The sequence below is a fragment of the Entelurus aequoreus genome, linkage group LG05 (genome assembly GCF_033978785.1).
Source record: "Entelurus aequoreus isolate RoL-2023_Sb linkage group LG05, RoL_Eaeq_v1.1, whole genome shotgun sequence".
In the NCBI taxonomy this organism is placed as follows: domain Eukaryota; kingdom Metazoa; phylum Chordata; class Actinopteri; order Syngnathiformes; family Syngnathidae; genus Entelurus; species Entelurus aequoreus.
The window spans coordinates 37,049,642-37,072,091 of NC_084735.1; the positions used below are offsets into that span (position 1 = coordinate 37,049,642).

A 22,450-nucleotide genomic window follows, 5' to 3' on the forward strand; every position below is an offset into this window, starting at 1 on the left:
ACACTCTATACATCGCTAATGTGGTAAATGACTATTCTAGCTGCAAATGTCTGGTTTTTGGTGCTATATCTACATAGGTGTATAGAGGCCCATTTCCAGCAACTATCACTCCAGTGTTCTAATGGTACAATGTGTTTGCTCATTGGCTCAGAAGGCTAATTGATGATTAGAAAACCCTTGTGCAATCATGTTCACACATCTGAAAACAGTTTAGCTCGTTACAGAAGCTACAAAACTGACCTTCCTTTGAGCAGATTGAGTTTCTGGAGCATCACATTTGTGGGGTCAATTAAACGCTCAAAATGGCCTGAAAAAGAGAACTTTCATCTGAAACTCGACAGTCTATTCTTGTTCTTAGAAATGAAGGCTATTCCACAAAATTGTTTGGGTGACCCCAAACTTTTGAACGGTAGTGTATATATATATATTTTTTTTTTAATTAAATCAACATAAAAAACACAAGATACACTTACAATTAGTGCACTAACCCAAAAAACCTCCCTACCCCATTTACACTCATTCTCACAAAAGGGTTGTTTCTTTCTGTTATTAATATTTCTGGTTCCTACATTATATATCAATATAGATCAATACAGTCTGCAGGGATACAGTCCGTAAGCACACATGATTGTATTTTTTTATGACAACCCCCCCCCCCCCCCCCCCCCCGGTCCGTGGGACAAATTTTCAAGCGTTGACCGGTCCGCAGTTACAAAAAGGTTGGGGACCACTGCTCTAACCAACAAAATTGTTGTTATGGGTATTTTTCAAGCATTTGCCGCATGCATGAGCAACACTTTTTTTAACATTTCAACTGCCTACTTTTCTTAGCGTTTGCTGCAAATGCAAAAGGAATGACAAATTGTACTTGTTATTTCTAATTATCATGTTGCGATATCTTATTAGTGCTCCTTACGAACAAACAGCGACTTTGTTTCTAATCAGGCTTTGGAATATGTACAGTGACTCTATCCACAGTGTAAAGTAGTGGAGTGTGTATAATAAGCACGGGTTATAGACAAATAGCAATATTTTGCGCATATGTTAGGCCACATTAAATGGTTCGTTGCCATTTACTGTATGTGTGGATGTATAAAAATGTCAACTGTGTGCTCCTCCGAAATGTCACAGGATGTCTTTTATGCAAAAATTTAAATAACACCTTAGATATACGTCGACTTGAGCACAGAAAGGGATGCAGCAGAAAGGCATTGAGGGGTGCAGACTGGGGTCTTGTGTGACCCGGGCTGGTCCCTGGTGAACGAGGTTCTACTACACTGGTCCTGTCCGTCAGACGGCCAGTCAGTCTGTCAAGTTGTGAAAAAGGCCGGGAGGGTCGACGCCTACTGAAAGGCACTAAAAGTATTCCCTTTCGTCAACCACATAGTCCCTCAAACACAATGCAACCTGCAGGTCATACAATGTGGAGTTTAACCAAGATTTTCTGGAAAAAAGGTTGCACAAAAGCCGCAGCGTCAGTAGCAGACTTCAGCTGTTTGAGCAGCTAAACAAGTCTTTTGCTGTTTTCTATTTCAACACTATGAACACTACACACATACAGGTACCTCAACTTAAGAGTGCCCCAAATTAAAAGTGTTTTAAAATTAGAGCTGTTTCCATGGGAAGGGCAGTGGTGAAAAGAAGAAGTGGATGATATTCACTGAATGAAAGACAGAAATCATCAAAAATGTGTCTCAAACTAGGCGAAGTTGCTAGTCTGCACCATACCGAAGCAGAATGAGTAAATAACGCAAGCCAATAATGTTAAAATAATATCTGAACGGTGGACATTTATCCATGAAAATATGGAAAAGCTGCTGATGGTGTGTTTGACGGAGAAGCAGCTGGAAGGAGATATCACAGAAGTCCATTGTCCAAGGTAAATGCTGTACATTGTTATTACATTACTCCATACAAACACTGTAGTGGTACTGTAATATTTCTTATCCAAGAGTTTGCTTTTCTTTTTAAAAAGCATGTCACTTAATAAAATTGTGCTGTTTGGGGGGACCAGCACCAATTAAAAAGAATTACTATTAATTTAAATAGGAGAAGTTAAAGTGTTTTGAGTAAAGTTGCGTCACACAAGTAATTCAGTTGGTAAGTTGAGGCACTGCTGTAAATGAATACTCATTTCTAGGACAATCAACTTAAATGAGATATTTCCTGTGGCAAAACTGATGTGGTTGGGAATTTTCCCAATACACCAATTAATTTCAGCAATACCCATAAAACGCCACAAGGTGACAGGTAACGTTCCTGCGCCCTCCACTTTAGATGTCCATCATGTGGAGTACCGTATTTTCCAGACTACAAGTTGCTAGTTTTTTCCTAAATTATGAACCTTGCGGCTTAAAAAACAGTGCGCCTAATTTATGGATTTTTCTTCGCTAATGCAGTTTTCTCACTGCAGGTTCAAATGTACTTCCTGTTTTGTGCCTTGAACCGGAAGTATAATTGTCTCTTGTGTTTCTGCTCGAAATGGATTCTTAATTTATCACAACAAGCGATGTTTGTAAATTTTACAATATAACTTAAACAATTCATACTCGCCAAACTGTCCCATGTGTGATGTCTGTATTGTTTTCATGCATATTTGTATGTGATATTGTAATGTAATCAAGCTAGTGTCGTTAGCATTAGAGAATATGCTAACACATTTACAAGTGTCTGTGTTAGTATTATTAACTTACAATGGCATTATTTTTGTATTATTTCAGTTTCATAACCAAAAAAATCACTGTGGAGTTATTGAGTCTGTTTAGCTGATTGGAGAGCTAGCAGCAAGTGGGTCCATGACAATGACTTCTGTTTTGTTTGATCAGCTGTTTTACTGCCGTGTGACAGGCACTGTTTGGAAACAATTAAGGGATATAAATAAACATTTACAAGATATTATGTATCAGTATATATATCTGCGGCTTACAGTCCGGTGCGGCTAATACCGTAAATTCCGGACTATAAAATGCTACTTTTTTCCTACAGTTTAATCCCGACGGCTTTTAAAACGGTGCTGCTAGTTTATGGATTTTTCTTTGCTAACTGCCATAATGCAAGTAGTTTAAAAAAACCCACAAGCAATGACATTGAAAAGGTGTGTTTTTGTTTGTGCTGTCTTGCTATCTTTTGGACGACTTCGCTTACTGCAGGTGCTGCGGGGTGAACGTCTAGAGTATTTCCTTCTGTTTAGTGCTTTCAAACCAGAATTACAAGTGCCGTTCCGTCTTCTAGTCGTGCAAAGCGTTTGTACTATAATGGTTTCTTCATTTATCACTCCAAGCAACATTTGAAAGTTTTACAATGTAACTAAAACTATTCATACTGACCAAACCATCTCATGTGTGATGTCTATGAGTGTTTTTATGCATATTTGTAGGAGCTATCATAATGTAATTAACTTAAATTGTTAGTATTAGCTAATATGCTAACACATTCTGAATGTCTGTGTTAGTATTAATAACTTACAGCTGCATTATTTTTGTATTGTTTCAGTTTCACAAATTCCTCGGTAAATTCACCAAGACGTCAATGTGGAGTTATTGAGTCTGTCTAGCTGATTGGAGAGTTAGCTTCTGCAGCTAGTGGGCCCATAACGGTAACTTCTGTTTTGTTTGATCATCCGTTTTACTGCCATAATACAGACACCATTTGGAAACAATTAAGATTTGTAAATAAACATTTACAAAAACTTTCTGTGTAAATACATAATTTCACAACGTATATATCTGCAGCTTATAGTCCGGTGCAGCTAATATATGGACAATATTTTTTATTAAAAAATGTTGTGGGTGCAGCTCATATACCAGTGCAGCCTATAGTCCAGAAAATATGATATATGTAAAAATATGTATTTATCTTAAAATTTGATGAGTGCGGCTTGAATACCAGTGCGCTCTATAGCCCGGAAAATACGGTAGTTTTGTCTTGTTTTAGTAATTTTATACAGTGACTATCTTTACATTTGTATGATATTTTGTGCACACTTCACACATTTTACGGTGGCCACAGTTATCGGATTATATACTGTATAATGTATGCTATGATAAATATTTTTTCCCACTATTTTATTTTTATTGTGCAAAGCTTTGGAGGTTCCACCGTAATAGTGTATCCCTCCAGAGGCTCACACGGTGGTGGAGAATGTCTCACACTCACTAAATCGAAAAATAATTATCATTAAACGACACAATGACTTTAAGGGGGTGCTATATAGTAAGCTCTGCTACGGAATGACCAAGCTAGTGTAAATAAAACGAGCATCACGGGAGCCCGTGGACGACGTTAATCCCCAACTAATGAACTCAGCCTGTGGAAGCACCATCCCTACTGCATCCTTGGGCATTGTCACTGTGTGTGTGTGTGCTTGGGATTCAGGAAGAGGGACAAGCTCCAGTCTCCTGTCCCTCAGCCTGACAGGCACAACTCAGTCACACAATTTCACGCTCTGTGGCTAGTACACACCACCGCTTTCCCATCCCTGAGACCCTCAGACCCACAGGTGGTGCTCACGTGTGAGTGGGTCACACAAACACACCACCACCTCTGCTAATAATACTTGGGGAAAGAAGAAATCAAATATTAATCCCTAAATGCCCACCTGGAATTCCCGCCCCCCCAAAAAAAGAGTGGACTTACCATTTTATTATTGATTTCATGAAAATGAATGTCACAGACTTTCTCAACGATGTCTTCACTCTCAAAAGTTATGAAACCAAATCCTGTGCAGGGAGAAGCAGATGGCGGGGAGGGGGAGAAAACGGGGCATAAAGTTAGTACCAACTTAAAAGGGAAAGCACAACAAGATCGATTATTACAGCAAAACAGAGGCATCTTTGTGGAGAGTATATAGAATTTGGCATGGAAAGACAAGACATTGTCCTCTTAATACGGAGGAGGTTGAAATCTGCCACATTGTTAAGGGCACTCTAAGACCTCTCCCACAAAGAGAAGCTAGGAGAAAAAAAACTCATTTAATGAGATTCAAGGAGCCTGCATCCACAATGGGAATTTCATTACATGTTTTTTTTCCAGCCCCTTTCTTTGAATTCTGACTGTATAAGCTACTATGGTTGTTCCGTTAATGCAGGTTTCAACATCATTTACTGTACATTGGAATGCTCGTGTCCTAGTCATGGTATAACAGCTTAACCGCTCTCTTAACACAGGCAGACACACATGATGTTGGAGGCTTATGAACACAAGTGCAATGTGATGCTCTCCTCTGTGTTTTGATGGTGATGCACAAAGCAATCTGGCTTTTTCGACAGCAGGGGTTGGAAAGAAAAAACGACGTTGTATTACTTTTGCAAAAGAGCAAATGGCACAAAAGGGAAACAGTTAGTGGATAAAGCAGCAAGAGCAGCTGAAAGGAGATGAGTTTCCTTTCAGAAAAGGCGAAGGACCAGACGATGAAATCAAACCAACGCCGCTGGAGCTTTCGCAGCAAAACGGGCCACCGAACTGACTGGCATTCACCACAGGAAACCCATCAAATTATTACCATGGGATGTCAGATGGGGTAATAACAGTTGGAATCTACTGAGCCAGGAAATGATACTTTGAAACTCACCGGACAATTTGTTAGCAATACTTGCAAAGTGTGAGCATATCTAATACAACAGTGGTCACAAACAAGAAAATTAGGCAGAGAAACTCAAAGTTTGAACGCGAAAACATATACAAGTTCAACTGTGAGGTAAGGTGCTTTATTGACGTAAAATCTGATTTTACATTATAAATTTACTTTTACAGTAAACGCTCGTTTATCGCTGTAAATTGGTTCGGTGGCTGGCTGTGTTTAATGAATTTCTGAAAAGTAGAAAATTAACAATAAATCAAATATTTTCTTGGCTGGAGCATAACAACTGCTTACGACCTTCTGAATATGTTTTTTTTTTTTAACATTATGAGAGCCCAATAGACATAAAATAACACCCACATAATCACTTTTATATTTAACATGCTAATGCTGCCTGTGGCTAAACCAATCAGTGGTCACCATACTGAACAGTGCACTCTGTTTGGTTATGGTCTCATTTAGTGGCAAACACTAATGTACATTGATAGGTGTGTGTGTATATATATATATATATATATATATATATATATATATATATATATATATATATATATATATATATATATATATATATATATATATATAAATAAATATATATATATATATATATATATATATATACTGTATATATATATAAATATACAGTATATATATACATATACTGTATATATATACAAAAAAAAAATATATATATATATATGTGTGTGTGTGTGTAAATATGTGTGTGTATGTAAATATATACCGTATTTTTCGGACTATAAGTCGCAGTTTTTTTCATAGTTTTGCTGGGGGTGCGACTTATACTCAGGAGCGACTTATGTGTGAAATTATTAACACATAACTGTAAAATATCAAATAATATTATTTAGCTCATTCACGTAAGAGACTAGACGTATAAGATTTCATCGTATTTAGCGATTAGGAGTGACAGATTGTTTGGTAAACGTATGGCATGTTCTATATGTTATAGTTATTTGAATGACTCTTACCATAATATGTCCCGTTAACATACCAGGCACGTTCTCAGTTGGTTATTTATGCATCATATAACGTACACTTATTCAGCTTGTTGTTCATTATTCTTTCTTTATTTTAAATTGCCTTTCAAATGTGTATTCTTGGTGTTGGATTTTATCAAATAAATTTCCCCCAAAAATGCGACTTATACTCCAGTGCGACTTATATATGGTTTTTTCCTTCTTTATTATGCATTTTCGGCCGGTGCGACTTATACTCCGAAAAATATGGTATGTATATATGTACATGTATACGTATATATATATATATATATATATATGTATATATATATATATATATATATATATATATATATATATATATATATATATATATATATATATATATATATATATATATATATATATATATAAATACATACATAAATAAATATACTTAGCCATTTTTATGCTTGAAAATTCTTAATTCAGTGCCAAAAAACAACAAATCTGTGATAAAGTAAAGCCGCAAAGTGAAAAGTGCAAAATTGATGTTAAAAAAATGAGGTTTCAGTATAGTATCCTGTCACTAGAGTTATAGTCGTACCTCGCCATACCGCATTTCAAATATTGCGACTTCATAAAATCACAGATTTTTTTTTAAAGCATATTCCTATATTTTTGGACGAAATTGCTTGTGTTGTAATGTTGATGTTCACAATTCCAATTTGAAAATGCACCTCACTCACCATGACGGTTGATTTGTGAATAATGGGGAAGTTCTCTGTTGCTGTTGCCCCTGTGGTGCTGCTGCGGTAGGGATGTTTATCTTAAGCTACTTACAAGACGTTACTTGCATGTTTTATGCATTGTCATTGCAGGTGTCAGATTCTGCATTCATTTAGCACTGAGATGAGGCATTGATAGCTACTTCAAATTTTCAGTCTGCTTAATACCTTTTACATTGGAACCAGTACCCATCACTACTCGCTCCCCCTTACAGGGGAAACATTAAATAAGGTAAACAATTAAATTTTCAAAGTATTATTGATAATGCTTTTCATGGGGCTGCAGGGAGCTCCTCATGCGTGCGAGTAACATCGGTTGCGATGCGATTGGCTGGCGACCAGTCTAGGGTGTGCAATACATCACCCCTCGCCCGACGTCAGCTAAGATCAGCTCCAGTTTACCTGCAATCCTGACGCTAAGTGGATAAGCGGTATAGAAAATGGATGGATGAACTAATTCTAGTTCATACTTCTTTTCAAACATGTAAATCGAGGGACATTATCTTGATCACTAATTTAGGGCCTGATTTACTAAAGGTTTGCGTGTACTCAAACATGTGCAAACTTGATAGCAAACATGCTTAAAGTGGATTGCATCTGTTAAGTGAGCAGAATAACGAGTGAAATTAATTTTGCGTCTGTCTTCATTAATATGCAAAATATATCCTGATTAGCAACACTCCCACAATACTGGGAGGAGAAGATGCAAATATATTATACTGCACGTGCAATGTAATTTATCAACATTGATCACCGTTTTGCGAGCACTATTTTGTGTTTTATTTAGCATGTCTGAAAAGCATGTTCTCCCGTGACTGCGTGGGTTCCCTCCGGGTACTCCGGCTTCCTCCCACCTCCAAAGACATGCACCTGGGGATAGGTTGATTGGCAACACTAAATTGGCCCTAGTGTGTGAATGTGAGTGTGAATGTTGTCTGTCTATCTGTGTTGACCCTGCGATGAGGTGGCGACTTGTCCAGGGTGTACCCTGCCTTCCGTCCGATTGTAGCTGAGATAGGCTCCAGCGCCCTCCGCGACCCCGAAGGGAATAAGCGGTAGAAAATGGATGGATGGATGGAAAAGTATGTGCTAACTAAAGACTATGAGATTGGTGCTCGCGCTGCAAAGACAGACGATTGACAGAGACTCCTCCGTCATATGTGTGTGTGTGTGTGTCGACATATTTGCATGGACGGCCAGAAATATTGGACATATCGTCTATTCAACAACATCTTTTTATAATTTTATAACTGCATGCCGGGTGAGTTAAGGGGCTGCTTAAAACAGAATCATTTGATGCGTTTTGGTGTCCGTTTTTTTAATGGCTTTTCGTTTTTTCATTTAGAATACATATCATTAACATATCTCCTAAATAAAAACAATTCTTGAAGTATGCAGTTTTATGTGTCTTGTGAACAATACGTGCAGATTCTCTCACAAGAGCGCATCTGCAGCACACAACAAAAAATGGGTTTAATTGTGGATGCACCAGACTCCTTCTAAAATGCTCTTAAAAAGTGGTACATGTCTCCTGCAGTTAAGAGCATGATCGAGTGTTTCCATGGTGAAAGCTGAGTAGTACACGCAAAAACCTCAGTTAAATAAGGCGGTCTGCATCAGGAATGAATAGCACGTGCAAAGTCACACGCAACAGCAATAGTACACGCTATTTTATAGAAGTGTGTAAAAGGGGATATATGAAGATTTTCCTCTTTTCTGAATTGTTACAATGTTGGATAATTGTGGTAAATAATGTCAAAGCGCAGGAGTGAGCTTGCACACCGTTTTGGATGGTTCTGAAAGCTAGGTTTTGGAGTCTTTTTTTTTTAACAGCTCGCCGAAGGTTAATTGACATACATTTGTGGTCATTTTTGGACATGCTGTGTCGGCAAGCCTCCCCCCTTAGCTGAGCCCTTGCAGCTGGAACCTCCGTATATTCCTTCTTGTTTCATGCCCTCTCTCTCGCCTGCTCTCGGTCTGTAAAACTTTGTCCATGACAATTGGGCCACTAGGAAATTAGATTTGCTGCTAAACTCCAGTGGAAAAAGATGGCTACATTACGACTTGGTTTGAGGAAACACAAGACAGGTAGGATTAGTTATTGTTTTCATCAAATCTTAGCATGCACATAACATCAAAATGCGACATGCAGTGAGATAAACGCTGGTAAAGCATTTTTTTTAAAATTAAAGTTAAATATATAAAATTGGTAAATTTAAATATAAATATAAATAAATTAAAATGGACGGCGTGGCGAAGTTGGTAGAGTGGCCGTGCCAGCAATCGGAGGGTTGCTGGTTACTGGGGTTCAATCCCCACCTTCTACCATCCTAGTCATGTCCGTTGTGTCCTTGGGCAAGACACTTCACCCTTGCTCCTGATGGGTGCTGGTAGCGCCTTGCATGGCAGCTCCCTCCATCAGTGTGTGAATGTGTGTGTGAATGGGTGAATGTGGAAATACTGTCAAAGCGCTTTGAGTACCTTGAAGGTAGAAAAGCGCTATACAAGGTTAACCCATTTATCATTTATTATAAATGCAGCTCTGTATCGATCGGAGAAAGTGCAAATGTACCAAATGTGTGAGCTGCGAACCTATATAATGTTTATTTGCAACCGTGACTGAAAAAAAATACGGATGATGTTGATCTTTAAGACATTTTCTAAAGATAAAAATATGATACTTTTGGAGAGGGTTCCACAAATGAAAACATCTTGCAGGCAGATTCAAAAGACTGTGAAGCAAAATTCACCCCAAATTTACACCAACGCATATCCAGTACATATTATCTTTACCACAGTGAAAGGTTTTATCGATTTGTATTCATTTATTTATCTATTCTTTTTGTTTTAAATGGTTTAAGTGTTTTAAATGTAGATACAATGTACATTACGATCATCATGGGCACCCTTTAAGTGTTTGAATATTATTTAAAAAGCATTGCTTTAGAAAATGTATCACAGCAAAATAACATACATTGTTACAAGAATACCTTTCAGAGAGTTGTAATGACAAATGTGCATTTATGTGTCATTATCCCATCTGCAGTGCAGAATGACTCAACATCTCTGAAACGTCAGTGGCAAAGCATTTTGGGCAGTTTTTCTGCGTAATGTTATCATCGTGCATGTGCAAATGTGAAATTGATGTGGTAGTGACGGTCTGCAGAAGCAAACAAGTCAACATGGAAGACACTTAACAGCAGGTTAGTACTCTCCATGGGAAATTTGAGTACAAAAAAAACCTGACGGAACAGTCGATAAAGTATTATGCACACTCTACAGCAGTGGTCCCCAACCTTTTTGTAACTGCGGACCGGTCAACGCTTGAAGATTGGGGGCGGGGGGGTTTGTGATAAAAAAAACATTAATGTGTGCTTACGGACTGTATCCCTGCAGACTATGTTGATCTATATTGATATATAATGTAGGAACTAGGAACCAGAAATATTAATAACAGAAAGAAACAACCCTTTTGTGCGAATGAGTGTGAATGAGTGTAAATGTGGGAGGGAGGTTTTTTGGGTTGGTGCACTAATTGTAAGTGTATCTTGTGCTTTTTATGTTGATTTAATTTTAAAAAATAAAAATAAAAATAAATAAATAATAATAATTTTTTCTATTCTTGTGCGGCCCGGTACCAATCGATCCACGGACCGGTACCGGGCCGCGGCCCGGTGGTTGGGGACCACTGCTCTACAGGAAGGAGTTTTCTTTTAAATTAAACACTTCCATATTAAAATAGCACATTAATAACACAACATGAATGACAGGTCCACATTAAAGTGAATGCATGTTTGTTTTGAAAAACAGTTTTGTTGCTAACGTTAAAATGTCGTTAAAGGTGTTCAATAGGTCTGTCAACATTCATACATTAACTCATGCGATTAATCACAAACATGTTTACATTATTCATGTATAAACACAGATTAATCACACAATTTATTTTAACCATACGTGATCCTTTACCTTAACCACGGATGGTTACCTGAAAGGCGGCTTGTGTTGTTATAGGCATAGGCTCTGATCCAGTGGGTGCTTCGGGGCCCTAGCACCCACGGACAATGCCGAGCACCCACGTAGGATTGATGGCAAATTCTTTCTCACCACCAAGCAAAAACCGCGCATGCTCAGAAAAGTAGCGTCATATTTACCGCCCATCTGAGCACCCACTGGCAGAAATGTAGATCGGCGCCTATGGTTATAGGGTCAGTGATCAGATCGATGCATACCCCAGTGCAAAGATGAGTAAGGAGACTTAACTGTTGTAACACTATGTAATTGATTGAAAAATGTATATTTATATTGAGTGTTGTGACCACTATGTACGTAGTAGACACATGTGTTACTTGTTGATTGAACTGGATACGAGTAAATATAGTTGCGTTAATTCCGGAGTAATCCACATGTGCAGCCATGTGCTCAGAGTCATAATCCACTACACTGGACAAATCTCAAGGCCAAACACTGAGCGGAAGCCTTTGTTGGTTCAGTATCCTTTATAGAAGCTCTACGTAGACCGCTAGATAATGGGTTATGCGTCTATTATATATACTCTTTAACACCTCAGAGTGTTTAAAGAGCTTCTGTACTTTCCACGCTATGTAAGTATGTACTCTCTTTAATATTTACAGCATAATGGCATTTACAGTTCTGTCATAAACTCTTTATCTCTTCCTCGTATTTATCCTTTCTGCTCATCCGCCTCCCCCTCATAAAGACAAACAACTCCTCCTCGCGCTCCCCCAAAACCCCTCCTTTCTTGCGTTCACGTGCCGAAATGTATCAAAACGGTTGTGTCAAAGGAAGGCAAACGTGTGAGCTGATTAAGCACAGACAACATCTAATCTAATGAGATCTTATGAGAGCGAACGTCAATTTCCACCAAGGCGTCTAAACAGCGAGCTGTGGCAAAAGCGCGGCGTAAACGTGTGAGGAGGTGAGGGGGGCGGGGGTGAGGACGAGGGAACGGTGATGACGACAGGCAGGAACAGGAGGAAGATTCTTCTCCCGCTCACCCCACCTTCATGCCAGCGCACCGAGCACTTTTGACAACCAACAAATCAACCGCCAGGAGTAATTTGTCACAGAGGGCTGTGGGAGGAGGGAGTGGAGTCTGGGGGGAAAGGCGGGAGGGGAGGGAGGGACTGCATGTGGCGGCAAAGAGGAAAAAGGTGGAAATGAAAGGAGAGGGGGAGGGAAAGAGAGACAGAAAAAATGACAAGGGAAGAGGTTAGCGCACATGGCCCCTGTCGCCACACTCCTTCCTGCAGCTACAGGCAGCTCCTCCATCAAGTGACAGGACATTTTCTACTGCACCATTATATCCACTTGGGTCAGGCCGGAGCCACATCAACACGGATACCACCAGCCGAGCCTTCTACACATGGCTGGATCTGTTTAAGAGAACAATGAGACATTCTGCCGCGGTGTAAGCGCACACATACACAACATCCGTCCTTGGTTCAGCACACACCTTCCCAGCCCGTCCCCCCGAGGACTCCCTTAAGTCCTGAACCTGTCATTGCAGCCCTGTGCGCAGCAATCCCATTTTCCAGACTTTATGGACAATAACAGGGCACAAAACAGCACCGATTGCCTTCCCGTGTTGCGGCCCGTTGAAAACGTTCACACGTGGCTGGGAGACGACCTCCACGAGACTATTAAAGAGTGTCACCACTGACAGACACAAGGAGAGAGGTGTCATCACGCTCGCAATGAACAACATCCCCACAGCTTAAACAATACCCTGTAAATGGAAACACATGGTTGTCTGATAGGATGGGTAATAATAGGTGTTGTGGGGCCGCTGGCGGAGGCTTAGACTGCACTTGCTCACACTTATTAGCCGGTGCCGTGCTTGGCCTCATTGCTCGCCGCACGGATTGGCAGGGAGACGACTTTCACAGCCTCTTACCAGCTTCATCATACTACTGTGACCGTCTAAAACGAAGCGCATTTGAGGCGTGTTGAAATCATCCAAAGGAGCTCAGCAATGCATAATTTTGGTGTTAAGTCAGGCACATGGTGCAAAAAGGGTTGTCAGTAGGCATTTTTCTGAGAAAGAACTAATGATTTTTCGGGGAAATTTTGCTGTGTCCTTGCAGAAGACCAAAGCACTTATACAACTGAGTTTTAGCTCAGGTTAACTCATTAGACTTCAGCTCAGTAACTCAATAAATAATTGTTCAAAAATAACAAATGCACCTTTTAAAGGCCTACTGAAACCTACTACTACCGACCACGCAGTCTGATAGTTTATATATCAATGATGAAATCTTAACATTGCAACACATGCCAATACGGCCGGGTTAACTTATAAAGTGCAATTTTAAATTTCCCACTAAACTTCCGGTTGAAAACGTCTATGTATGATGACGTATGCGCGTGACGTCAATCGTTGAAACGGAAGTATTCGGACTCCATTGAATCCAATACAAAAAGCTCTGTTTTCATCTCAAAATTCCACAGTATTCTGGACATCTGTGTTGGTGAATCTTTTGCAATTTGTTTAATGAACAATGAAGACTGCAAAGAAGAAAGTTGTAGGTGGGATCGGTGTATTAGCGGCTGGCTCCAGCAACACAAGCAGGAGGACTTTGACTTGGATAGCAGACGCGCTATCCGACGCCAGCCGCCGACCTCACGGATGATCAGGTGAAGTCCTTCGTCGCACCGTCGATCGCTGGAACGCAGGTGAGCACGGGTGTTGATGAGCAGATGAGGGCTGGCTGGCGTAGGTGGGTAGCTAATGTTTTTAGCATAGCTCTGTGAGGTCCCGTTGCTAAGTTAGCTTCAATGGTGTCGTTAGCAACAGCATTGTTAAGCTTCGCCAGGCTGGAAAGCATTAACCGTGTATTTACATGTCCATGATTTTATAGTATTGTTGATTTTCTGTCTATCCTTCCAGTCAGGGGTTTATTTCTTTTGTTTCTATATGCAGTTAAGCCCGATGCTATCACGTTAGCTCCGTAGCTAAAGTGTTTCGCCAATGTATTGTCGTGGAGATAAAAGTCACTGTGAATGTCCATTTCGCGTTCTCGACTCTCATTTTCAAGAGGATATAGTATCCGAGGTGGTTTAAAATACAAATCTGTGATCCACAATAGAAAAAGGAGGGAGTGTGGAATCCAATGAGCCAGCTTGTACCTAAGTTACGGTCAGAGCGAAAAAAGATGCGTCCTGCACTGCACTCTAGTCCTTCACTCTCACGTTCCTCATCCACGAATCTTTTATCCTGGCTCAAATTAATGGGGAAATCGTCGCTTTCTCGGTCCGAATCGCTCTCGCTGCATTGAAAACAATGGGGCAATGTGAGGAGCCTTTCAACCTGCGACGTCACGCTACTTCCGGTACAGGCAAGGCTTTTTTTATCAGCGACCAAAAGTTGCAAACTTTATCGTCGATGTTCTCTACTAAATCCTTTCAGCAAAAATATGGCAATATCGCAAAATGATCAAGTATGACACATAGAATGGATCTACTATCCCCGTTTAAATTAAAAAAAAAATCATTTCAGTAGGCCTTTAAGATCTTGTCCTGGCTACTCAGTACAATATGGCAGTCATCAACAATAGTAATCTGTGTCTTTCCCTGTGCCTGACACTTGCCAAGTGAAATGTTAATTCACAATTTATTGGCGATAAGCTTTACTATTATCAGCGGTTTCTTTATTTTTACACGTAACAAAGTTTAACATTTTGCACAATTAATTAATTACATTTTAGGCTAGTAGCGCATTGACCTTTAAAAAATGTAATAACATTTCCTTTCCTATTGGAGAAATTTAATTTACAATAATTTGCAGTATACCTTCCAAAAAAATAAATAACAACAACAAATGCATTTGTGCAATAACAAAAAACAAAGCAACCAGGGATGGCGTGGCGAAGTTGGTAGAGTGGCTGTGCCAGCAATCGGAGTGTTGCTGGTTACTGGGGTTCAATCCCCACCTTCTACCTTCGTAGTCACGTCTGTTGTGTCCTTGGGCAAGACACTTCACCCTTTGCCTCTGATGGCTGCTGGTTAGCGCCTTGCATGGCAGCTCCCGCCATCAGTGTGTGAATGTGTGTGTGAATGGGTAAATGTGGAAATACTGTCAAAGCGCTTTGAGTACCTTGAAGGTAGAAAAGCGCTATACAAGTATAACCCATTTATCATTTATTAACCACCTTGCTAATGTTGATTGGCTTTATTAAAGGTGTACGGCCCTTTTTTCTTTTTAAATTTTGCCTATCGTTCACAATCCTTATTTATTTTTTTTTTTTTGCATTCTAATTTGTAAAATCTGCTTGTTTTAGGTTGGCTAGCAATGCAGTTAATCCATTCTGCCTCTGAATCACTTTAAAATGCAAACAAAAACTGCCAACAACATTTAATTTACGTTCTGTAACCTGTATAATAACCAAGCTGTAGCAACATTGTTATTGTAAGACTGATGTACTGTTTATCTAGCGTAGTAACACATCGCCTTGAGACGGCATGCTACAGTATTAACCGTGAGCTATCTTTTTGCGTCAGCACCCAAATCGCTTTTGAGTTTGTAATGCACAACACACCAATCTCACTGACTGAAAAACATGAACAATCATATTACAGTATCTGTAAAGTATCAGCCCACATTTCATGCTACGTGTATAATGATCGATATTATTACTCACTCGATAGACAGTTGTCCGTTTGTTCAAGTTTTTTCCAATTGATTTTGAGTAAGCACGTCATTTCTGTCCGCATAGCTTGGCTCCAAGCTCCACATTTGCAGCTTCAAGTCACGCCGACCTCACTCTCTTGGCTTCCGTCTGCTCCAACGTTTCATCCTCTACTTCGCGCTTGCTTCTATAACCAGCATTCATCCTCCGTATATTCAGGTTAAAAAAGATAAGGTTGTGAATCCTTATTTGTCCAAAAATAGTCTTCTCTGTTGTCTATTACCAAGTCCGACATGACTACAACAAACTCGCAAAGTTGGAGGACACATTTGTTGCTGGAAGTAGGAAGTGCGCTGCTATGGACATGGAAATGAATGTGCTGAGGAAATCAGTTTCGGTAATGCATAAAATGGCCAAAATACAGTAAATATTGAACATATTACATATTGTTATGAATGTGTCTGTTACTACATTTATATATAGACTTGCAGTGTGTCTACATCAAACGTTATTTGAGGGTTTTGAAGTTGTTTTAGAGGGCTTTGAAGGCTCCAACGGTGACACTCATAAGCCACATCTTGCAAGCATTTATTTTGTTTATCATCTTTAGAATTCTGTGTTCTTGCCTCTCACAGTGATTTAGAACAGCGCCGTTCCCCTTTAAGATCAGGATCTATTATTTAAATCAGGGGTGCAGACCGCAGCTCGTTTTTAAATGGCCCATTACACATTCTAAAAACAAAAAAAACCACATCCCACATTAGAAAATTACACAAAAAAATCTAAAAACATTTTTAACTGAAAACCAAGATGTCCGACCACCTGTATTTCTTACTGTTGGTTGGTTAAAGTTTATTATAGTATGATACATTCCATATTTTAAGGGCAGCACGGTGGAAGAGGGGTTAGTGCATGTGCCTCACAATACAAAGGTCCTGGGTTCCGGGTACTCCGGCTTCCTCCCACCTCCAAAGACATGCACCTGGGGATAGGTTGATTGGCAACACTAAATTGGCCCTAGTGTGTGAATGTGAGTGTGAATGTTGTCTGTCTATCTGTGTTGGCTCTGTGATGAGGTGGCGACTTGTCCAGGGTGTACCCCGCCTTCCACCCGATTGTAGCTGAGATAGGCTCCAGCACCCCCCGCGACCCCGAAAGGGATAAGTGGTAGATAATGGATGGATGGACATCCCATATTTTCGCTTTTCCTTTATAACATTTCCGAAAAGGAGCTGGAAGAAGCATAGCTTATTTGATCCTACCCCTTTTCTACACATGTTCACTTCCTGTTCCTCATTTGTACATAATTTACATCAATTCGTTCTGAATACAACAGTTCTTTACATCTATAAGTAAACAGTTATGATTAACATAATTAAATAAATAAGAATAAGAATGTTATATGCGTTTGTCATAATTCTTCCTTGTACTAAACAGTTCCTTAAAGTCAATCAAAAGAGTGTTTTGTATTAATTTATTTCCATTTCATAATTCAATTCCACATACTGATATACCAAAGGTTGTAAGTGTTGTACGTGCATACAGATGTTTTAAGTAAGATTTTTTAAAAAATATATTTCTCCTTTTTTGTTGAGAATAATTGTTGTACATTCTTGGGTAGCAGGTTATAGTTTGCTTTGTACATATTTTTAGCTGTTTGCAAATGCACCAAGTTGTTGAATTTAAATATTCTTAATTTAATAAATAAAGATTTTGTATGTTCTCTATATCCAACATTATGTATTATTTTAATTGATCTTTTTTGTAACACTGTTAGTGAATGAAGTGTACTTTTGTAATTCTTTCCCCATATTTCTGCACAATAACTAAGATATGGTAACACTAGTGAGCAGTAAGGAATATGAAGTGATTTTTGGTCCAGAACATGTTTTGCTTTATTCATAATTGACGTGTTTCTTGCTACTTTACAAAAGTTTGTTTTATTTTACACTTTTAATATCTACTCCGTTTATTTGTGTTTGCATTGGACTTTCCCTTCTACGGTTCCTGAATGGCATTATTTTAGTTTTACTGAAATTCAAAGATCATCTGTTTTTGATCCCTGAGGTACGCCACAAGATATGTTCAGCTCTGTAGACGTGTGTTTGCTGAGTTTCACGTATTGCTTCCTGTTGGTTAAGTAGCTTCTTACCCAGTTTAAGACCAACCCTCTGATGCCATACCGTTCTAATTTATTGATTAAGTTATTATTATAGATCAGGGGTCACCAACGCGGTGCCCGCGGGCACCAGGTAGCCCGTAGGGACCAGATGAGTAGCCCGCTGGCCTGTTCGAAAAATACCTCAAATAGCAGCACTTACCAGTAAGCTGCCTCTATTTTTTAAATTGTATTTATTTACTAGCAAGCTGGTCTCGCTTTGCTCGATATTTTTAATTCTAAGAGAGACAAAACTCAAATAGAATTTGAAAATCCAAGAAAATATTTTAAAGACTTGGTCTTCACTAACTGACAAAGAAACAGATAACAGATTTGGTGTCCAGTTCAAAGTGTGACATGATTTATTTAAAAATTTGAGAGTTGACTTTTGTATTTTACATTAGTTATTATTTGTACAAACATGGTGCAAAATAATTCATGATTTGTTAAAAAAGGTTAGTGGCTAGCTTGTTAAAATGGGATATTGTGATTTCACAAGACTGTCTTGGAAGGGATAATTTGAAAATGTTCAATTTGAAAAATGTGCACTTAGAGAAAATATAAAAATAAAGTGTTGCATATTGATATTTATCTGTTTCTATATATATTTATTGTGAGAAATCATTAAGATGATCAGTGTTTCCACAAAGATAAATATCATTAATTATTAATAATAACAGAGTTAAAGGTAAATTGAGCAAATTGGCTATTTCTGGCAATTTATTTAAGTGTGTATCAAACTGGTAGCCCTTCGCATTAATCAGTACCCAAGAAGTAGCTCTTGGTTTCAAAAAGGTTGGTGACCCCTGGTATAGATAGTATCAAATTATTTTGTTAGATCCATAAATACTGCTGTTACACTGTTTGCCATCTATTCCATTGGTGAGTTTCTCTGTTATTTTGATTATTGCCATTGACCCCGATAGGGACAAGCGGTAGAAAATGGATGGATGGATGTTGGAATGTTGGTTCTGTATCCATATTGATTATGTGAGCGTGATCCACTTTTGTATTTGTCCAGTCTGTTATTGAATAATTTTTTGATGATTTTTGAAAATTGTGAATTAAAGAAACAGGTCTGTAGTTTATAAATTGGTGTTTGTCACCAGTCTTATAAATTGGTACGACTTTTGATTTTTTAATTTTGTCTGGGAATGTGCCTGTTTGAAATAATACGTTTCTGATAAATGCTAAAGGTTCTGAAATTCCTTTGATCACTCTTTTTATCGCTTTCATATCTATTCCGTGGCAGTCAGTTGAGGTTTTACATTTACATTTCTCTACGATTTTGATCATTTCCTCTTTTGTCACGTTTCTGAGGAACATCGAGTTGGAGTTTCTATCTATTGTATCATTTAAGTCCTTAACTGGCCTAGTTTTTGGAATGATTTGCTCTAGATTGGTTCCAATATTTGCAAACTACTTATTAAAGCATTCTGCTACTTCTTTCATATAGTCATGTTTTTATGTCCATCTAAAAAGTATTAAGGATAATCCTGTTTAGCACCATTTTTTCATAATGTTATTTAGGATACCCCAATTTGCGCTCATGTTGTTTTTGTTCGTATCTAAATTTGACTGTAATATTGTTTTCAACATGTTGGTAGTATGGTAGTTAGCATTTTTTATACTTTTTGTTCTTGATTTCTGCCTCTATAGATCTTTGTGTTATAAATATTTGATATATTGTATTTTTCTTGTTGCAAGCATTTTTCGGTCCTTTTGTCATCCACGGTTGACTGTTCTTTTTTTGTTTCTTACTTAAAGGCCTACTGAAATGAAATGTTTTTATTTAAACGGGGATAGCAGATCTATTCTATGTGTCATACTTGATCATTTCGCGATATTGCCATATTTTTGCTGAAAGGATTTAGTATAGAACAACGACGATAAAGATTGCAACTTTTGGTATCTGATAAAAAAAGGCTTGCCCCTACCGGAAGTAGCGTGACGTAGTCAATTGAACATATACGCAAAGTTCCCTATTGTTTACAATGATGGCCGCATGAAGTGAGAGAGATTCGGACCGAGAAAGCGACGATTTCCCCATTAATTTGAGCGAGGATGAAATATTTTTAAATGAGGAAAGTGCAAGTGAAGGACTAGTGGGGAGTGGAAGATGCTGTGAGAGCCGGGGGTGACCTGATATTCAGCTGGAAATGACTACAACAGTAAATAAACACAAGACATATATATACTCTATTAGCCACAACACAACCAGGCTTATATTTAATATGCCACAAATTAATCCCGCATAAAAACACCTAGGTGTTTGTTATGCTAGCTCCTAGCTCCTAGCTACTAGCTACTAGCTCGAGCTAGTTATAGCTCGAGCGGGTAATATGGACGGGATCTCGTATATATAACCCGCCAATACAATTCAAACACCTGCATAACACACACACTCACTCAGCCCAAACAACCGTTCACCTAACCCAAGGTTCATAAAGCTTATATATTTAATCAAAGTTACGTACATGACACGCACGTACGGGCAAGCAATCAAATGTTTGGAAGCGCGCGGGTGGGACCTGATATTCAGCTGGGAATGACTACAACAATAAATAAACACAAGACATATATATACTCAATTAGCCACAACACAACCAGGCTTATATTTAATATGCCACAAATTAATCCTAATGCTAGCTCCTAGCTCCTAGCTACTAGCTCGAGCTAGTTATAGCAAGCGATCAAATGTTTGGAAGCGCAGCTGTGTGCTCACGTTATCGCAACTGTGTATTCAAATCAAAGTCCTCCTGGTAAGAGTCTCTGTTGTCCGAGTTCCTCCATCTTGACTGCATCTTTCGGGAATGTAAACAAAGAAGCGCCGGCTGTGTACGTGTTGTTGCTGACTTCCCTCGCAAAATAGACACTTCGCACCGACAACTTTCTTCTTTGCTTGCTCAGCTTCTTTCTCCATAATGCAATGAACAAATTGCAACAGATTCACCAACACAGATGTCCAGAATACTGTGGAATAATGAGATGAAAACAGAGCTATTTCGTATTGACTTCAATGGTGTCCGAATACTTCCGTTTCAATGATTATCGTCACGCGCATACGTCAACCCTCAGAGGCGTTTCGAACCGGAAGTTTAGCGGGAAATTTAAAATTGCACTTTATAAGTTAACCCGGCCGTATTGGCATCTGTTGCAATGTTAAGATTTCATAATTGATATATAAACTATCAGACTGCGTGGTCGGTAGTAGTGGCTTTCAGTAGGCCTTTAATTGTTTGCATGGACAATGTTTATCGTAAAGCATCAGGAAGGTATGAAAGAAATTATCATATGCTTCATTTGCATCATCCTCACTGTATACATTGTCCCAACATTGTTCCCTCAGATCATTTTTTAAAGTGTACATTCTTTCCTCGGTGCATATTCTTTGAAATGTTTTTTTTTTGTCAGCCAGGTTCCTTTTCCTGTAGTTTCCTTCATAGATTGTGAAAACTGATAGGTGATCGCTAGTAGTATCATTTTCAAAATCATTAGTAAATATATGTTATCAGTAAGTGTGACACAACGTCCTGTGAGTCTGCTTGGCCTTGCAATTTTAGGGTACTAATTGATGCTATACATTGTATATATGAAGTCACACTCACCTTGATAGGGTTCAAAAGGTCGATGTTGAAATCTCCACATAAGAACATTACTTTTTGACTGATTTCAGTAAAAGTCGCCTTAATCTAGTGCTCAAACCTTTCTATACTTGACTTAGGTGCGCTGTATAAACAACTGATCAGTACATTCTTGCTTCTTTCATGACATATTTCAACAGTTATACACTCACAAATATTATCAACAGCAGATAACATGTTTTTACCACTTTGTAATGCAAGTCTTTCATCACATAATTTGCAATTTTGCCTCCATTCTTGTTTGTTCTGTTAATGTAATTCAGTTCATATCCTTCCAGTTCGAAACGTGTTGCCCTTTCAGCATTGATAACATGTTTCCGATACAGCGATCACTTCAATGGTTGTTTGAATTGTCCCAAATAATGTATGGTATTGTTATAATTTGCATACAAACTCCTGCAGTTGAGGTGAATAATAGACAATTTATTATTGGATTAAATGCTGGTGTTGTATTGTCTGTGTAGTATAAACAGTTATTCTGACTATTGGAGAAGACATTTGTATCTGGGTCTCTATCATATTCAAACTCTGGATTTTTTGGGTCTATACAGTGTATTGTTTCTAATTCCATGTATAATACTGTATATGTGGTCTTGATGATTTCTGCGTGTCTTGTAATGATGAACATTTACTTGCAAGATATGTACGTTTTTGAGTGTGCCTTCATAGAGGTTTTAGTTA

General features: G+C 38.6%; 1 protein-coding gene across 7 annotated transcripts in view; it reads right to left on the minus strand.

Annotated features, from left to right (window-relative positions):
• Window positions 1–22,450, minus strand: part of msi2b (musashi RNA-binding protein 2b) — a 699,967-nt gene that overhangs the window by 176,962 nt on the left and 500,555 nt on the right. For all 7 annotated transcript variants that reach the window (XM_062048056.1, XM_062048052.1, XM_062048055.1 and 4 more), the window contains one exon: window positions 4,636–4,718. In XM_062048056.1, the coding sequence (XP_061904040.1) occupies window positions 4,636–4,718 (83 nt within the window). The remainder of the gene's footprint in view (window positions 1–4,635; window positions 4,719–22,450) is intronic.